Source organism: Erigeron canadensis, chromosome 9 (assembly GCF_010389155.1).
Source record: "Erigeron canadensis isolate Cc75 chromosome 9, C_canadensis_v1, whole genome shotgun sequence".
Classification (NCBI taxonomy): Eukaryota; Viridiplantae; Streptophyta; class Magnoliopsida; order Asterales; family Asteraceae; genus Erigeron; species Erigeron canadensis.
Window position 1 is genome coordinate 28,466,250 of NC_057769.1, and position 18,501 is coordinate 28,484,750.

At 33.1% G+C, this 18,501-nt stretch overlaps 2 protein-coding genes across 2 annotated transcripts; one reads left to right on the plus strand and one right to left on the minus strand.

Annotated features, from left to right (window-relative positions):
• The first annotated feature begins 1,103 nt into the window (after positions 1-1,103).
• On the plus strand, positions 1,104-9,143 carry LOC122581847 (ADP-ribosylation factor-related protein 1). Its single transcript, XM_043754153.1, has 7 exons — positions 1,104-1,236; positions 3,422-3,612; positions 5,352-5,492; positions 6,168-6,276; positions 6,381-6,442; positions 8,130-8,233; positions 8,788-9,143. Exons 2-7 carry the CDS (start codon positions 3,520-3,522, stop codon positions 8,894-8,896), a joined length of 618 nt encoding a protein of 205 aa, XP_043610088.1. The 5' UTR covers positions 1,104-1,236; positions 3,422-3,519; the 3' UTR covers positions 8,897-9,143.
• A 954-nt stretch (positions 9,144-10,097) lies between these two features.
• LOC122583484 lies at positions 10,098-12,966 on the minus strand. Its single transcript, XM_043755882.1, has 6 exons — positions 12,936-12,966; positions 12,349-12,852; positions 11,988-12,137; positions 11,720-11,800; positions 10,810-11,243; positions 10,098-10,727 (listed from the first exon to the last, which is right to left on the minus strand). Exons 1-6 carry the CDS (start codon positions 12,964-12,966, stop codon positions 10,098-10,100), a joined length of 1,830 nt encoding a protein of 609 aa, XP_043611817.1.
• Between the last annotated feature and the right edge of the window lie 5,535 nt (positions 12,967-18,501).

The window sequence follows — 18,501 nt, forward strand, 5'->3', positions numbered from 1 at the left end:
TGTCACTATTACACCGTCGCATCACGATGTAACAATATAATCACATTATATTGTTGAAACATAACTTTTAACAATATAATCGCAATGTAGTAAAAGCGTGCGATGTAAGTTAAATAAAGCTCTCTATAAATTATTGTTGAAACTTAACTTTTAACAATATAATCACCCATTATAAGATAGTAAAATAGTCATCCATTATAATGGAATTAAAACTATTTTTACGACATGTATTGTTGAATGCTAAAGTTTGTCTGTATTTTTTTTTTTTACTTAAATTACTTTTGTTAAACCTTAAGAGTTAATTGCAATAGAAATTATAAATAGATTAACTTATATTGTATTTTTGTAACTATCATTAGACATGACTCATAATTTAACGAAGTTTACTTATATTATGTCTGACACAACAAGGTGCAAAAAAAATTATTAATATCTAGCTATAATAGCACACAATCAAATTAACAATTGACTATCAATAATTATCAAAGTCTATTGACATCATGGCATCATGCCATCTAACAAGAACTTTATTGAATTGCCTAATTAGAAAATCGTGAATGGCAATAAGGAAATAATCGTATGTTTTCGAACATGCTCGACCACTGGACCAAATAACGTTTTATGAATATGTTATTAGGCAATTCTAAACAAGCTACTGGTAAATCCAACTTCGGCCACTATTATTTTTAGACGCATCTATATAAAGTTTACAAACTTTAAGTAATATATAATTTAATTTTATAATAAAATAATTCACACACTTCAAATTAATTTTTTAAACCGCAAACACGTTATAATATTAATTATACCAAATGATATAGATTACTTTAGTATTTTTTTTCCGAACATTTTGCCAGTAAATAATATCAAGAAAATCTTATGGTATAATGCCGAAACTTTGTACGTACTTTAGATAACGAGATATTGTTAATGTATCGTTATAAGTATTTTGAGAAGATTTGTCATCCCAAAAAATAACTAAAGAGTGCTTATGACCAAGGTAGACATCATTGGTACTTTAATAAATTCTTTTATCCCAATATCTTAATTTTATCCCAATATCAAATGGGTTAAAATTGATTATTTTCATTAGTTTAATAAATTCTTTAAAAGTCTTCCATATAGCATAGATGTATGTATAACCGGGACGGGGACATCGGGCCTTAAAACAATCGAATTCTGCAGCACCACCGACGTCTAGTCTCAAAGCTCACATATTTCCTATCAATTTCTCAGGTATTTCTTTCTTCATATTTTCAATTCAACTCCTATACATACATATACATATACACATGTATTATAATTGTTGAAACCTAATCGATCTTAAGTTATAACTTTATAGACATTATTAAGATGTGCTTGAAGCCCTAATATTGTGTTAATTTACCTTATTTTTTTGTCATTAAATATTTTGATCAGATTAGATTGCTGTTATATATATAGATCTGCTGTATTATGATGTAATTAAAAAGATATATTTATATGAGAAATCTGTAATTAATAAAGCAGGATTAGGACTTGTGATGTGAATTCTAGGAGTTATATAGATGATTAATAAATATTAGTTTTGATGAGAGCAAGTACCCGCGCGTTGCGGCGGTAAAATGATGAGGGTGACAGGTCATAAAGTGTGATAGGTCATAGGAGGTTATATGTCATAGAGTGTCATAGCCAAATGCCTTGTCGTACGGGCTCCACTCTTGGATTTAAAAATTCGTCGAAAGTATATCGAATGACATCTCTAATGAAAGAACATGAAATTTTAAGAACACCCATATAATTTTTATAATTTATCGATGTACGGTTTTTGAGATAAAAGATTTTGAAAGAATTAGAGGAATAAAATGATTTATGGAGGAGAGAGAAAGTTGTATGCATTGAAGTATGGTACATCATGCATTAATATGTTGTGTATATTGTTGAAATTGAATGTTGAAAGTTGAAAAGTGAATCTGCTTTATAATATAGTATAGAAGTATAGATATGCAATTATTTATTCTATAAAGATTTTCAACATTGTGATCAATTTAGAACTGAAAGTAGCTTGTTATACCTTAAAAGGATACATTAGTAACCTAGGGAGACTGTTGGTTCTAATCGTTTAGAAAAGCTTAGTATGCTGCTGGCAGTGGCGATGTGTAGATCTAGGCGGTTTGTTGAGTTTTTTTTTTTTTTATGTGTGTGTGTGTGTGGTATGAATCTGAGGATGGTTTTGTGCGGTGTACTGTGCTCTTAGGCAGTGGTTGTCGATTTCCAATCGTTTTGGCTTTTTTTGGTTTTCTACTAATGTATGTATATATTTATTATAAGAAATCTGTAATAAATAAAGCAGGATTAGGACTTGTGATGTGAATTCTACGAGTTATATAGATGACTAATAAATATTAGGTTTGATAGGCATTTATTTATTTTATAAACATTTTTCAACATTGTGATGAGTTTGGAACTGAAACTAGCTTGTTATATCTTAAAAGGACTACATTAGTAACCTAGAGAGACTGTTGGTCCCAAATTTCTAGAATAGCTCAGTACACTGCTGGCAGTGGCGGTGTGTAGATTTCATAGCTGTTAAAGGCGAAAGCAAACTCAAAGCGCAATGACCCCAAATGGGGCCTAGGCGAGAGGCGCAAAAAGAGCGTGGCCCGGAAAAAAAAACGTAGAAGAGTATATAAACTTTCAGTGAACAAATGATAATGAAAAAAATTTCAGCTAAGAAGGTATATAAAATAGCAGAAGAGTCTTATAATAATATAAATATAGAAGAAAACTTACAGTTTAGTTAAATGAAGTATAGTATGATGAATGATGATATTGATGATAATGATATATACCAAGTAATTTTTGGAACAAAGATTCTATTGTGATATCCCTATAATATAGGTAAGTTTTTATGTGGAACAAAGGGTTTATTTATGTGGAAAAGTGTAGACAGGCGCTTCAGGCCTTGGGCCTAGGGTTTCAGGCGTTAAGGTTGGGCCTTGCCTGCCTTTTGCGCCTAGGCGTAACAGGAGCTCGCCTTTGACAACTAAGGTAGATTTAGACGGTTTGTTGAGTTTTTTTTTTGTGGTATTTGACAATTTCTGGAGGATGGTTTCAAGTACGGTGGTCTTAGGCAGTGGTTGTCGATTTCCGATGATTTCGGGTTTTTTTGGTTTCCTAATTAAAACCATTAGGTGTTTAATAATAATTGGAAATTTAAGGTAATATAACTCAGATACGTGTATTTTATGAATCCGGACCAGCAAGCTTGTGATTTTAAGGTAATTAATTGGTCTATGTTAGTTGATAATAACAATAATTAGAAGACAATGCATAGGCTGGTAGAGGTGTAATTGATTTTTTGTGCTTTTGAGGTGTTTGTTTCTTGTGTACATCATCACATCATGAAATGTTTGAAATATCTAAACCTTTGTTTCTGCAGATGTTGATATGAGGAACTTGATTTAGGAAAAGAAAGTCCTTTTTCGCCTTTTATAAGGTGAAGACAACTAAGAACGAGAATAACACTTGAATATAGAGATGTTTTCATTGTTTTATGGACTTTGGAAATATCTGGTTAGTAAGACAGAGTTTCATGTACTAATTCTTGGAATCGACAAGGCTGGAAAAACAGTAATGTTTTCACTATTCTTTCTTTATTTTGTTTTTGATTCTTATTCTGGGTTTACATTGCATATTACTTTCCATACAATTATATGCTCAACAAATCCAGTTAACTTGTAATGTTAATATTCTGTGATATTGATTCAAAAAAGGAAGCAACGTGTTTACATTGCATATTACTTTCCATACAATTATATGCTCAACAAATCCAGTTAACTTGTAATGTTAAATCCATACAATTTTGTTTTTGATTCTTATTCTGGGTTTACATTGCATATTACTTTCCATACAATTATATGCTCAATAAATCCAGTTAACTTGTAATGTTAAATGATATTCTGTGATATTGATTCAAAAAAGGAAGCAACGTGTTTATCCATCAACATGATTTTGTTTACACTTTGTTCTCAAGTTTTTTTTGCAAAGATAGCATAAGAAAGGTAGAGAATGGAAGGGAGTGGACGAGGACTATGTTTTTACTCTTCTTTCTCTAATTTGTTGTTGATTCTTGAGTTGGGTTTAGCGTTGCATATTGTTTTCCATACACATATATGTTCATCGATTAACTAACTTGTAATGTTAAATGATACTGTGATATTGATTTCGAAAAAGGAAGTAACTTGTATATCCATCTACATGATTTTGTTTACACTTTGTTCTCAAGTTTTTTTTTGCAAAGATAGCATAAGAAAGATAAAGAATGAAAGGGAGTTGATGTAGACCCTTCACAACAAAAAGTATGACAGTGAATTTATGAGCAAAAGTAACTTAATTCTATTTTCACTTTTTGCATTAAAACATCGCAAAAACCAATTTTTTAGGGCGCGTTTGGTTGTAGAAAATGTTTTCTAGTTTTTCATTTCTAATTTTATAGAAAATGAAAGGAGTTTTTATTTCCTAGAAAAGAAATAAAATTTTTGAAAACGCGTTCTAATTAGAAAACTAGAAAACATGTTAGAGATGTGGGGGGAGAGGGAGGAATGAAATGGAAAATGAAAATGCAAAATGGAAAACAAGAAAAAGATGTTTTCAAATTATCTATGAAAAATTGGAAAACATTGTTTTTGTTTTCTTGGAAAACATTCTTAGAAAACTATGATTAGAACGCGTTTTCTGTTTTTCATGTTTTCTTGGAAAACAGAAATGGAAAACAAGGGGTGTTTTCCACAACCAAACTCCCCCTTAGATTTTCTCTACTCTCTTCACTTTCTTGTGGAAAAAAATAATATTAAGAATAGCGTGAAATAAAAATTTTAATTTCTAGTCTGCCGCAATTGCTATATTCTACTTCTGCAAATCCTTCTAGTTATACTTTTAAATGATCCTGATAAGTCCCTTATAAGAGGGAGGCTATAGCATTACTTGTTTGGTTAAAATATGGTGTTGTTTCTATATGAGGAAGCTGCTTGCTTACCTTACTTGATGATTACCATTTAGTTAAATTCTCTGTAGGTAGTGCCAACTTCCGTGCCTCTTTGACTGTCAGGAATTGAGGGACATAGATGTACTGTAGGAGGGACCCTTGCAACAAACTTTGTCCATCATCGATCGTTGTTTTTTGTGTATCATATATGCATACTTTTAAGAAATTCATCTAATAGTTGTATTTTATGTTTAATATGTGTATATACGAATAAGCAATAATTCTTTAGCCCTGACAACGGAGTAAGTTCTGTTTTCTTTGATAATCCAGTCCCGTTCTCAATTTCCGTGAAACATGCTTGATTTGTTTATAAATCAATGTGTAGACCTTACTAGAGAAATTGAAGACACAATATTCAAGCTTAGAAGGCCTTCCACCTGATCGAATAGTTCCTACAGTTGGGCTCAATATTGGTCGAATAGAAACTTCTAATTCAAAACTTGTGTTTTGGGACCTTGGAGGCCAGGTATGTAGAACGAATCCTTGCTGATAATGGAATGTATTAGCATGTATCTTTTTTTTTCTTTTAACGTTGTAATGTTTCCAGCTTCTCTTACCTTGCATATTTATATCCTAGTAGGCTAGTAACCAGCACCTACTTTTATCAAGTAACATTACAATCACACTAGAATTAGTGGAGCCATATTTATTCTATGCCACATGAGTGCTATAGCTTACTAAAAGTCAAATTTGTTATCCCGTATTAATATCTTCCAGCATCACCCTGTTAAGTGCTATATCAGGGGACCATCATCTTTTTTTAGTTTCATGTAGTCTTACTTACAACTCCCTTTGATACTCTCATCCTCAGCTGTTACAATCGTTTTATAAACTTATTTACTCAAAGTTGAATTAGCGTTTGCAACAAGTAATGTGTTGGAGACATGATATTTAGTATACTAGTCGTATTGTTAGTTGCCCCATACTTAGCCCAGCTTTTGAGCTGGTATGATAGACATTATTTGTATAAACTTTATTTTGAGAAATGACAGTAATGCAGATGAATAGTCAAACTTTAGCTACAAGTATTGCATTTGGGGATGGATAGCGATACCTGCTGCAAGATGCATAGTTTATAGTGTTTTTCTCCCTTCCTTGAATTTCAATTTTGTCACTAATTGCTGTGCTTTTATGCTGCCAGCCTGGTCTTCGTTCAATTTGGGAGAAATATTATGAAGAGGCACATGCAGTTATTTTTGTAGTTGATGCTTCTTGTCCGTCACGTTTTGAAGATTCAAAATCTGCCCTAGGTAACCAATCTGCATTTATATTACCTGGTGACTTTTGTGGTAAATTATGATGGCCAGAAATATTTAACTAATGCTGTTTTTAACTTCAAACTCGTTGTTTGCAGAAAAGGTGCTTAGGCATGAGGATCTTCAAGGTGCCCCTCTTCTAATACTAGCCAACAAACAGGTAATCGTCCTCCCCCGCCCCAGTATACCTCTAGTTTTGTGATCCATGTATGATTGGTTTTTAGCAAATCAACAGTGTTCTTTATGCTGATTTGGTGGCGAGGATTGTGTCTTTTTGAGGTTATTAATTGAGCATGGCTGACGTACGCTCTGAGAGTTGACCAATGTTTACTTTTGTTGTTTTGATTCCTCTTTTCTATTCGTCTTTTTGTTGCAATTGAGTGAGGTGACAAATTTAGTCCATTTACAGTGAAGTAGGTTTGTTTGGGTTGTATCCATTGATAAAGGGTAAAATGTCAAAGGGGCTGAAACATGTATCTTTTGCTTAACGTTAGGGGTGTTCATGGATGGTTAAAGAAGAAACAGATAACCAATTATCGGTTAACCAGAGATTGTCGGTTCGTCATATTCGTGAACCTAAACCTAAGCCGAATTTATCAGTTTATCTATACTCGCTCAATCATTTTTTCGGTCGTTATGCTGTTAACCTATTTTTAAGTAAAAAATAGAATAATTTTCAACAAGTTTCTTAACCAAACTAGCAGTGACATATTGTATTTCTTTTTAGCAAATAAGCCATTGATAGTTACCTATTCAAACTGCTTCTGAAGCACTTACAAAGAAACCGAAAGCTCTAACATTGCACAAATCTGTTAGTATGATTTTTCATTTTTAATATTAGCAATTAAATAGCAAACTACCATGTACTTGCTAGTTGTACCTAATGACCTTCATTTGACTCTTATATAAGAATCAGAAGTACAAAGTCTTTTAGGCTTTAGGCTTTAAATTAATTCATTAGTATTGTAAACTGTTAAATACATATCTCAGGTGGGATACATGGAGTCATGGACTATATTAGGTTGGCAGAATATAATTAGTCTTAAAAATTAACAAATAATAGTTTACGTAATGTGATGTACTTATATAATTTTGTAAAAATATTATACTTACCTGATAGTATCATAGTTTAAAGTTTTTTGGTTTGACTATTAACAGTTCACCATTGAAATCATGAACTGTGAACCGTAAACCAAAACTTTTGTCGGTTCAGTTAACCAAAGCGAAAAAAAAAAAAAACTCAGTGTAGTTAACCATTTAGGATTGGTTTGATAGTTTCAGAATCTTTTGAACACCCTCCAGCCCTACTTGATGTCCTTAGATTTATGCAAAAGAAGTAAGATTTCTATTTTAGCATTTTTAAAAAAAATATACTTGGTTCATCAATGATGTATTTCTATATGAAAAAAGCTTTTCTGACTAGGCTACTTGGTCATTTGGTCTGACCCAAAACACATCTTTACTTTTATTTAATAATATGTGTTTCGCGTAGCTTATTTTTAAGCTTATTTGCTAATTTTAGTTTGGCTTATATTTTAATAAGCCCCGTTTTTGAGGCTTATTTTTGGACATATGAGTTTATTTCCAGTTACAAGTTATGATAAGCTCATTAGTTCAAAAGTAAGCCACAAAACGGGGCTTATTAAAGATAAGCCAAATGCAAAAAAGCCAAAATAAGCGCCAAACGCTCCCTAAGAGCAGGCTTTTCTGTGAAGATGTCCAGTGAAATGGTGGCTGGCTCGCTCTCCTTTTCATTTTGGAGCTGTAAAAGTCATTGCTGATGTGGTACTAAATGCCCATTTCTCTGTGGTTCCCATGAGTTACAAATATGCACAATTCATTTGCAGGATTTGGCTGATGCTCTTTCAGCAGAAGAACTTGCCCAGTTTATGGACCTCAAGAAATTAGACGAAAGAGCTTATACATTTGAAGCTGTTTCAGGATATGATGGGTAAGTAACATTGTGGTAGCTTGTAGATTTCGTGCCAGTGAATTTTCTTTTCACTTTTGTTCAGAGGTGGCAAAATGGGTAGGGTGGGTAACAGATAAAAATGGGCTCAGCATAAAACAGGATGATTTTAGTGTTGGCCAGGTCATCCGACAAACACTTGTCCAGTTTATAACAAATAGTTAATGTGTTAAATATGGCTAGAAAAGTTAAAGTATTAATGATCTAGTGATTATTGTCATGAAGTGATTTAAAGAGGTTGTATGCATTTGAATAGACTTCGGAATGCATGGTTACAAAAGCCGAAGTATTACAATAATGATCGTATGATTTTTGTAATGAAGCGAATTAAAGAGGTTTTTTGCATTTGAATACACTTTGGGTGACATCTGACCTGTTTGATCTTAGTATGCACGTTTGACCTGTTGGAGATCAAACCTAACCCTGATGGATCCATTTTCAGAAATGGGTGGAAATTGCCACCTCTAATGCCTGTCTATTGAGGAATTTGTGAATAATGTTAAAAAATATATTGGGATATTCTGATTTAATTGCAGGAGGGGTATAAAGGAAACGGTCAACTGGCTAGTAGATGTCATGGAGAGAAGCAAGCGGACTGAAATGTTGAGAGTTCGTGCAGGTGTTGCAAACGGCAGTGGTGTGTAGGCTTATACTTTCTATTGTCCCAAACAAGAGTCCGCTATTGACTTTCAAACGTCAGATGAATTACTCTTACCTTCGATTGTGATGAAAATTATTTATTTTGTGTAGAAAAAATTAAACTATGTTTACTATACATAAAGGATGTTAGAATAGAGATATTTTGAAAGATGAAAAAGACAGCAATATATTTGAGTCTGTAAATTACTAAGATTGAGTTTTTGAAGTCAAAAGTGGACTCTTATTTGAGACAGTTCATCTCTGCAATAGATTTGAAATGACTGACCATGTATATATATATTCAGCAACAGACAATAGGGTTTGAAATTTTTGTAACCAGCTAATAACAGAAAAACGTGACTTTTTATACTGACCTCCAGCCTGTGGCACCATGGTTGTAACTAGAGGTTGTGAAATGGGTGGGTCAAATAGGTTTAGTGGGTGTCTTCTTTCTTTGTCTTTCTTGTATGCCTTGTTGCCTGTCTTCCCAAAGAGGGTTGTTTCTATGTGAATTTCAAAAAGGTCTGCATCGTTATGGGGTTGCCTGTTCTTTATTTTTTTTTTCCCCACTTATATTAACAAAATTAATACACGAGCATGTGCTGGTTCTGGTGAATTTTACGGCTAATGAAGTAGTATTACTTTATTGAAGCTCAACTTTAGTATGTTGACACATCCCACAATCGCTTCGTTGGCAGGCCGACTATGATGCTTTGAGACGAAACGTTTTTACCGTCCACTTTACAATGTTAGGTAATATATCATGGAAAACCTTATATCCGTCAAAACACATCTCTCTATTTTCTAAGACGCAACCTCAATAACTATCATTTTGACCATCATATCTATAATCTTATAAAAAGATAATCACATTTCTGGATACTTGAAACTTATTGGTAGATGTCCCCGTCTATTTAGAGCTACCCAATTGAACATATTTAAGGAAAAGAAAAAATGACCTTCAAATGAATGAGTATACACAAGTTTTTGAGATTAAATAATAAGTTGGGAACTAACAAGGAAATAAAATGCACAAGGGAAATGATAGAAACCCTCCTGTAAAGCGACGGCCGTGGCGGAAAGTTGATGTTTGGGGATTTATTAGATATATAAAGGGGAGAAGATAGAAGGGAAGAGTCTTTCCCCAACTTTTTCATAGTTGGACACAACAAGAAATACAGAAATGGCGACACTCACATTCAATCTTTCACAAGGTAACGGATCCTACCTTGTGATAATTGTGTTTTCCAAAGATTCCTCGACCATATGTTGAAGAGATTAGCTCAATAAGTAAAGGAAACTGTAATGTCGTGAAGGTGGCAATCGACAAAAATGCTAATGCCCCTATTGGAATTACGATCCATGTCTTCCCTTGTCCAAACATAAGATATAATGTTGCACTAAATGCTATCATCATCGTTGTTACGGATATGAATAACATCACCAGCCCAAGTAATAATCTCGTAGGTAACTTGTAGAGAAAATCCTCCTCTCTATAACGAGTTGTGAGAATGGATAGGAACAACAACAAAGAAGTAGTCGATGTGAATAAAGAGATTGCATCCGCAACTGCAAATATGATGAAGCTTGGTTTTGTTGCATAAATTGCTACTCCAGTGTCACCGTTGTTTCCACCAGGCACAGTAATTGCCGCTGCGAAAACTATTGTGATGATGAGTGCAGCTGTGATTGTGTATGAATCTGCTGTTTTTTTCATCCATTCTTCACCTTCTTTTCTCAACTCCTTATGTTCTCTTCTGAAAACCATCATTGGCGTCTCTTGGATTATGTTGGTTTCTTCATGGTACTTATTGGGTAGCACAAATTTCTCTATTTCCTGTCATTAACAAAACTCAAGTAAGAGATGATATTTAGTGAAAACTTTATTTGTTCATTGATATAGAGAATAGCGTGTCTACCCGAAACCACTGCAACTCCCTTTGCATTTGTAGAGCTGCACCTGAAACCTCATTCAGTTTATGTATTGGTGCCAATTTTCCAGCCAAGTGCAACACAGTGTTTCCAGCTCTGTCTTTTAGTACTTTATGCAAAGACAGGTTATTGCTCATCTGATGTACTAACAAATTGTAAACCTTTTCACAACGGCATATAACCGCTTGTTGAATGAGGTAATGGTCATCTAAGCCAGACCAAATAGCTACTGGAAAATGGTTAAGCATTTCTTCTATTGCCTCAGGGTTATCTTCTCTTGCTGCTAGAGTGGTTGCAACAAAGAATTGGTGCGCGAAATCAGAACTATTTGTTTTGACAGCCTCTTCGCATAGACGGGTGAGTAGCTTAAGTGTTTTATTATGCTTCACTTTGTCTTCCACGAGGTTGTTGATGCGCAATACTGTGGTTAATTTGATGTAACTTAATAGTTTAAGCTACAATGTAACAAAATGTCTATAATTTTTTGAAATTTAACAAGTAACTTATTTAGAGTAGCCTGTAATACCAACATAATGTAACACGAAAATCGTTTTCTTACCATTTAGTAGTGTGTCCCAAAACTTTATATAAATCCTCTGGGTGACTACACAAGAAAGCAAACGTTATTTATACACAGCCTCAGAAAATTGGCTGCACTTCGCAAATGTGCAAAACCAGCAGTTGAGGAGGGTTATACCGGAATAGGCTTCCAAAGAGATCCGGTTTGTCTCATGCCTAGCAATTATGTTAAAATATAGTGCTCCCTTCGTCCCAATTTATAATCCATCTTTCTATTTTGGTATGTTTTTGAGTTTTCACTTATATATTTCACCGGTCGATCAAAAATCATGTGAAGTGGTAAATGTCAAATATTATTGGTGACACAAACGTACAAACCATTGTGGATGCAAATCTGTTGGTTCTCAACATCTCGGACCATACCAGCATTGCCAAATTTGTGGTTCTCTGTCAGCACATCTTCACAGCAAAAATAATAGAAAGTGTTAAATTAGTCCAATCAATGATGAACATTTTGCATAAAAACAAAAGTAAAAGACGAGGAATATACAAAATTAACCAGCCCAAAATGGAACATGTTACATGAAGCCGGCCGGTATATATAATACCAAAGTGACTTATAGCAAATATGTGAGAGAAAACATACGAAAATAAACAAATCTTTCAAAGAAGTTGTATCTTGTTCCACTGTAATACAAGTCCTTATTCAGAGCCATACACCATAATGGCGAGTCATACTCCATATACTTTGTTCTAGCCAATTCAGGGAACATCTCGATCAACTGGCATGCTATATCTGTATGTAAAAATATAGATGTTAATTAGGAGACATCCACATGTCTTGAGGATTTATGGGCTCAGGGTGAAGGAGATGTGATGTAAACGGTCATAACTGATAACTCTACTCATGGATAATCTACCCATGGGTAGAAAAACGACTTCCAGAAAGACATCCGGTTAAAAAATGTAAAAAAAATAGATATTGTTTTATATAACATGAAACTCACCGAGAAATCCCACACTAATTGCTTTATAGAGAATCACAGCACCATTGCTCCCTTCAAAGGGGCTATGACATCCTTGCTGCTCGTCACAAAAGCCAATGTTTTCGATAGAGGCCTCAAACAAACGTTGAGCCATGATTGCATTCGAAACAAAAAGAGCTCTATGGATAGGCAAGTGATCGTTATTATCATACATGAATAACAAATGTGGGTTTTTCTCCACTAACATCATCCCTGCATCAATGTTTCCAACCACTGCAGCATAGTGCAATGGGTTTCTTGCATCTTGATCCACAAGAGTTGGAAGTAAGTCAGGATCAATTCGGTCCAAGAGATTCTGAACAAACCGGAGATTATGAGTTCTTTCAATTGCAAGGTGGAGTGCTCTATACTCGCTGATATCCAATATGGCTGTTAACGCATCTGGGTCCTGGCTAAAAAATTCATTGGCTTCTTCCCAGTTGCCTCTCGCGATAGCTTTACATAGCGGTAAGTACTCTGCCACATCTGATGATGATACAAGAAACAAAATTATTGAGAAATTACCATGATAAGTAATTGAACATTAGGAAACATTGGAATTAACATACCTCTGTTGTTGGTGCTTGTGGAAGCTGCCATTATATTATTGGAGACTCTACAAATAGCTAGATTTGATGTTAATTAGTTAGTCAATCATTCCATGAGTATTTATAGTAAGGAAGGGAGTATTAAATTTGTCTTGTTTTGGTTAAAAATCCTATTAAAAAATGTAATTATAATTGTGCCCAGTAAACTACACTTAGCGAGCATCCGAATCATAGAGCTACGACACAATCAAAGCCAAACGGACAAAATGTTGAATTAATCGTATTGATATTCTGATTAATCAAACAATTAAGGTTCAAGTAATTAGTAGAAGTATTTGAAGACAAGTCATGTTTGTTAGAATGGAATCAACAAACATGTCAATGAATCAACTCAAGTTAGAAACAGCTTAATTCGAAGTTTCATAGAATGTTATTAGAAGGAAGCACTAGTGAATCTTATAGGATGAAACTCTTATTGTCTCTCATCAAGTCCAATGACGACATTGAGAATTCAAGTATTTAGGTCGAGTCTGAAAAAAAATGTCTATAGCTCTCATACAATTCAAATATATATGCAACTTTTTTTTTACAAATGAGACTTTATACTTTTAACAAAATTATTTATAATTTAGTCATTAACTAGATATTAAAATCAAATAAATTTATAATAAAACACATTATACTTATACATATTTATATTATATTATAAAGCAGATTCCCCCTGTCTAAAATTTTAAGTTTCAACATTTACTTCTCCAAAATGTCCCTTCTATCAATTCTATATTACCAAACACTCTTTCTCTCTCCTCAAATCTCAACCAATCATCTTTATTCTCTCTCCCCCATAAATCATTTACTCTTCCAATTCATTCAAAAATTTTTATCTCACAAACCGTACACTGATAAATTATAAAAATTATATGTGTTCTTAAAATTTCATGCTCTTTCATTAGAGATGTCATTCGATATACTTTCGACGAATTTTTAAATCCGAGGGCGGAACCCGTACGGTTAAGGCCTTTGGCTATCACACTTTATGACCTATCATCCCACCATCTCACCGCCGCAACGCTCGGGTACTTACTCTCATGCTATATATGTTGAAAAAGTTTAACAATTGTGTGCCTCCTTCAAACATGTGTATTTCGGATTTATCTTCCCTCCGGGTCTCGCCTACATATGCCAGGATGCATTGACATGTTTTTGATGACGCATGAAATCTGCTCACCACCACCAAAAAGAATGTCGCCTGTAAATCAATTAAAAAAAAAATTTATTATTAAATAATTATACACTTATCATATGGGTGGGCTTTTAATAATATTTATCTTGTGCATTTCTTTTTTTTTTTTTTGTTAATCTTTGTTAATCAAACCCATAAGTAACATATGTTATTATGTTATTGCTAATTTGCTATGCATGTGGCTATCTATCTATTAGGTAATAAAAACACTGTTTACGGATATAACATCCATATAAGTTTTCATGCTAGCAAAACGTATGCCAAATAAGCAATTTACAAGTTATATTACTTGCATACAATAACAAAAAGTGAAACTATAATGCATACAAAAAGATTTGAGCATATGAATAAGACGAAACACATAGTATATGGTAGTTAATTTTAGTTTTATATATAAACATCAACATTAAAGTTAACGAACATTGTAAAACAAAAATAATTATTTTTTTTGATGTTAAAGCTATGTTAATGTCTTTTTGGAGTTTTGGATCGAGCCAATATAACTATCTCAGTTCACTTATCATTTTCACATAGTTACAGCAACAAATGTATTCTACTCTGACGTAAACACGGTATAGGAAAATGTGATGTAGACACCATTTTTTCAATCCAATAATAGAGATGTTGCTTCTAGAAAGGACCTTGGATTTTTTAAAAAAAAAAAAAATGAAATAGGGCACATAAGTGTAGTAACTAGCTATACATGTTATTTTCCATATCTCATTTTTAATATTTTAATTTCTTTTTCGATCCCTACCCCTCGTCTTTCAAGGAACATTATCCATGCTCGCGCACACATACTAACACACTTAAAATAGAGACAAAGGTTCAAACGCCTTAACAAACCATCGTCACTGCCACCGTTATACGCTGATAATTAAAAATTTAACTACTCTGTCAAACACTTATATATATTTAAAATATTTCTATAACCAGTCACAAGCTATTAGGCCGTTTGTTTTAGAGGCGTTGAGGATGTGTCCGAAGGCGTCCAAATTTGTACATATTATATAATTATAGAAAAAGTGAATTTAAAGTTGTCTGACACCTAAGCTTAGGTATGAAACCCCTCACATATTAATATTAATTATTTCTTATTTAATGAATATATGTTTGGGCCCCATGAATTTTATGGTTTAAAAAATTAATATGTAATTGTTCCACGTCTAAACTTAAATACTAGACAACCTTATATTATTATCCCTCAATGGAGATGCAAGTCATCACCATAAAGAGCATACGAATGGACGCACTCACGCACAATGCAGATTTAACGATTTCGAAGCTATTCTTTGTTGCACAACATTTTTGTTTATGGTTTCAATATATATATATATATATAGGGAAAAGTGAATATAAGGTTGTCCGGCACCTAAGCTTAGGTGTGGAACTCTTCACATACTAATTTTTTAATATTTTTTGAATTTTAATTATATCACATGGCCCCACTGATTTTTATGGATTAAAAAAACAATATGTGAGTGTTCCACACCTAAGCTTAGCTACCTAACACCTTATATTCCCATCCTTCATATATATATATATATATATTGTTAGGTAACGCAAGCAATAATACCTGAGTTAGGTAAAGCAGTGAGGGATTATGTATAATTCAGGGAGAGGTTATGTAAAATTCAGAAGGGGGGGCTATGTATATTTATCAAATTCAAAGGTTTAATTTGTAACTTTTTTTAAAGTGTCAGTACTTAAGCTTAGATAAAGTCTTTAGTATGGATCATTTTTCCATATATATAGTAAAAATGTGGTTTTAGGTATGTGAAAAATGTTAATGGATATCAGGTGTTTATTATTATACTAACACATGTGACGGTATGGTGGTGAGAGACGACTGATGGTGATAGAGACACGCCAAGTTATGTGTATAATTGATGTAAAGGTAGCTTATGTAAAAAGTTAATGGGGATATTCTAAATGATAAAGAAGTAAAAGTGTAATATAATTATTAAGAGTATTATAGACATTTATTCACATGTAACTTTTTACATGAGATATTCTTTTTATAAGATAGTATTAGTAAATAAATAAACAAAAATAACCGTCAATTACCTGTATTTTATTTAATATACACAAATATTATTTATGCATTTTGTCATTTAATATATTCAGCACCTAATGACTAAAGAAAATACACTCAGTATCTTCATTACTTCATATTATATATAACAGGCCTAGTTGTTGCTTTTCAGTCCAATAGGTTAAGTTTTTGTAAGCTTATCTTCTTTTTAGTCCAATAAATGAAATCCAGTTATACAGGTTAGAGGTGCAAATACCAGTTAACCGATTCCGGTTATTTTAAAAAAAAAAAACCGATTACGGTTAACCGGTACCGGTTAATAACCGGTACCGGTTAATAACCGGTTTGGGTTTTAAAAAACTATAACCGGTGTAATCGGTTTCGGTTAATAATAATCGGTTAACCTAATAGGTTATTTTTTTAACCGCCCACTATCAATAATATATAAGCCAAAAGGGGTTTTCTTTTTCAACATATAACAAGTTGTTCCGTTCGGATCTACCCACAAACGCCACTGATAACACCACTTCTCTTCATCATCATCTACCCCTCATGGTCACCACATATATCGATGTGTATATATATATATATATATGACTGGGCGGTTAGTGGAACACACATACACACAGGCACACAGCCATACAGTACGTAATATTTTTGATTATCTTGAAGAGGTGATTCAGTGGAGGATCTTGAAGAGGTGATTAGTTGGTTCTTTCTTCGGTCTCCGATACTTTTTTCTTTCTTTCCAGATGTATGTGACTTCATTTTTCTTTTTATATCTCGATGTATATATATATCACCCAGTAAGTGGTGAGTGGTAAGTATAAAATAGAAAACAATCCCAATTATATATAATTAATCGATTAACCGGTTAAAGCTAAAAATAAAAACCGTTTATCGGTTAACTGATTAGGAATCGGTTTTTGGTTTTGAAAGTGCAAATCGATTACTAACCGGTGATTTTTCCTAACCTATAATCGGTTTGTACTGTATCGGTTACTAACCGGTTACGATTATAGGTTAACTTTCGAATCGATTCGGTTAACCGGTTTTTTTGTGCACCTCTAATACAGGTAGGTTTGAATAATTAAAGCAATGATCCATATTTTATACGTGCCGTTCGAAAAAAAAGTAAACGTATTTTCATTTTACATCGTTCACCCATGACAACTCTTTTATAAAGCAATTCAAGATTTCAAAGGTGACATCTCTCTCTACTATTTTTTATTTTTTTGTTTATGTATAGAGTTTATGTAATTTAATTTCGGTTTGGACTTTGGAGTTAAATTAGTATGTAGGATAATATATTTTTGGGCATATATTTGACCATCACGCCCTAAGCATCCAAATGCTCAGGAACATCCATCGATAACTTTGGGCCGATATGTACATTTTTTCAGGTTGACAGCAACTTTGTTTTTCTGTTTTGTTCCGTAACAAGCTTTCAAAAGAAAACTTGGTGTTTTATTTAGATGGTTGGAAATTTTTTTTTTTTTTATAAGTAACTAATGATATTTGTAATCACATGAGAATAATGCATTATCCGTATGTTTACTGATCTATGTTGATTCTAAGTAATTTGACTAGTTAGGCATGCATAACCTGACTAACCAGCCATTTTCGCCATCTTTATGATTCATCTGCCTCTAACATGCTCAGAATCGGCTCGCTGAACATTTGTTTGCATAGAGAATAGCCGAATAAGATATGAATCTATAAAAAACTGTTCATAAAAAAAAAATTCATTCCAATCTGAGTAAATCTTAAATGAGTAGATACATTTTCTCTCAATTATCTTGTAACCTTATTAACACCAAAAAAAACAAAAACAAATTAGGCCCAACTGATGTGGGAAAGAAAAATAAAAATAGATGTACAAACTAAAAGAATTTATGGTTTGGAATGCTTGCCATTTATGTATAATATGGTAAAACTAAAAGAGTTTATGGTTTGGAATGCTTGCCATTTATGTATAATATGGTTTGGAATGCTTGCCATTTATGTATAATGCCCTTTAAATAGGGAGATTACAAACGGATAACAAAGGAAACTAATTATTTACAAAATCAATCTATTCATAAAATAATGGATCAATAATGTCGGTCCAATCTGTTCCTACAGTATAGGAAAATATGTCAGGTTCGGCACAATTTGATCGACCTAATAAGAAACTACAGTTGGAATCCTGTGATCCTATATATTCACACGATGTAGGTTCAATCATTTGAAAAAGAAGGAACGAGACAAAACAAGAAACGATTAAACCAAAGACAAATATAGCCACCAAACTATAAGATAAGTAAGCC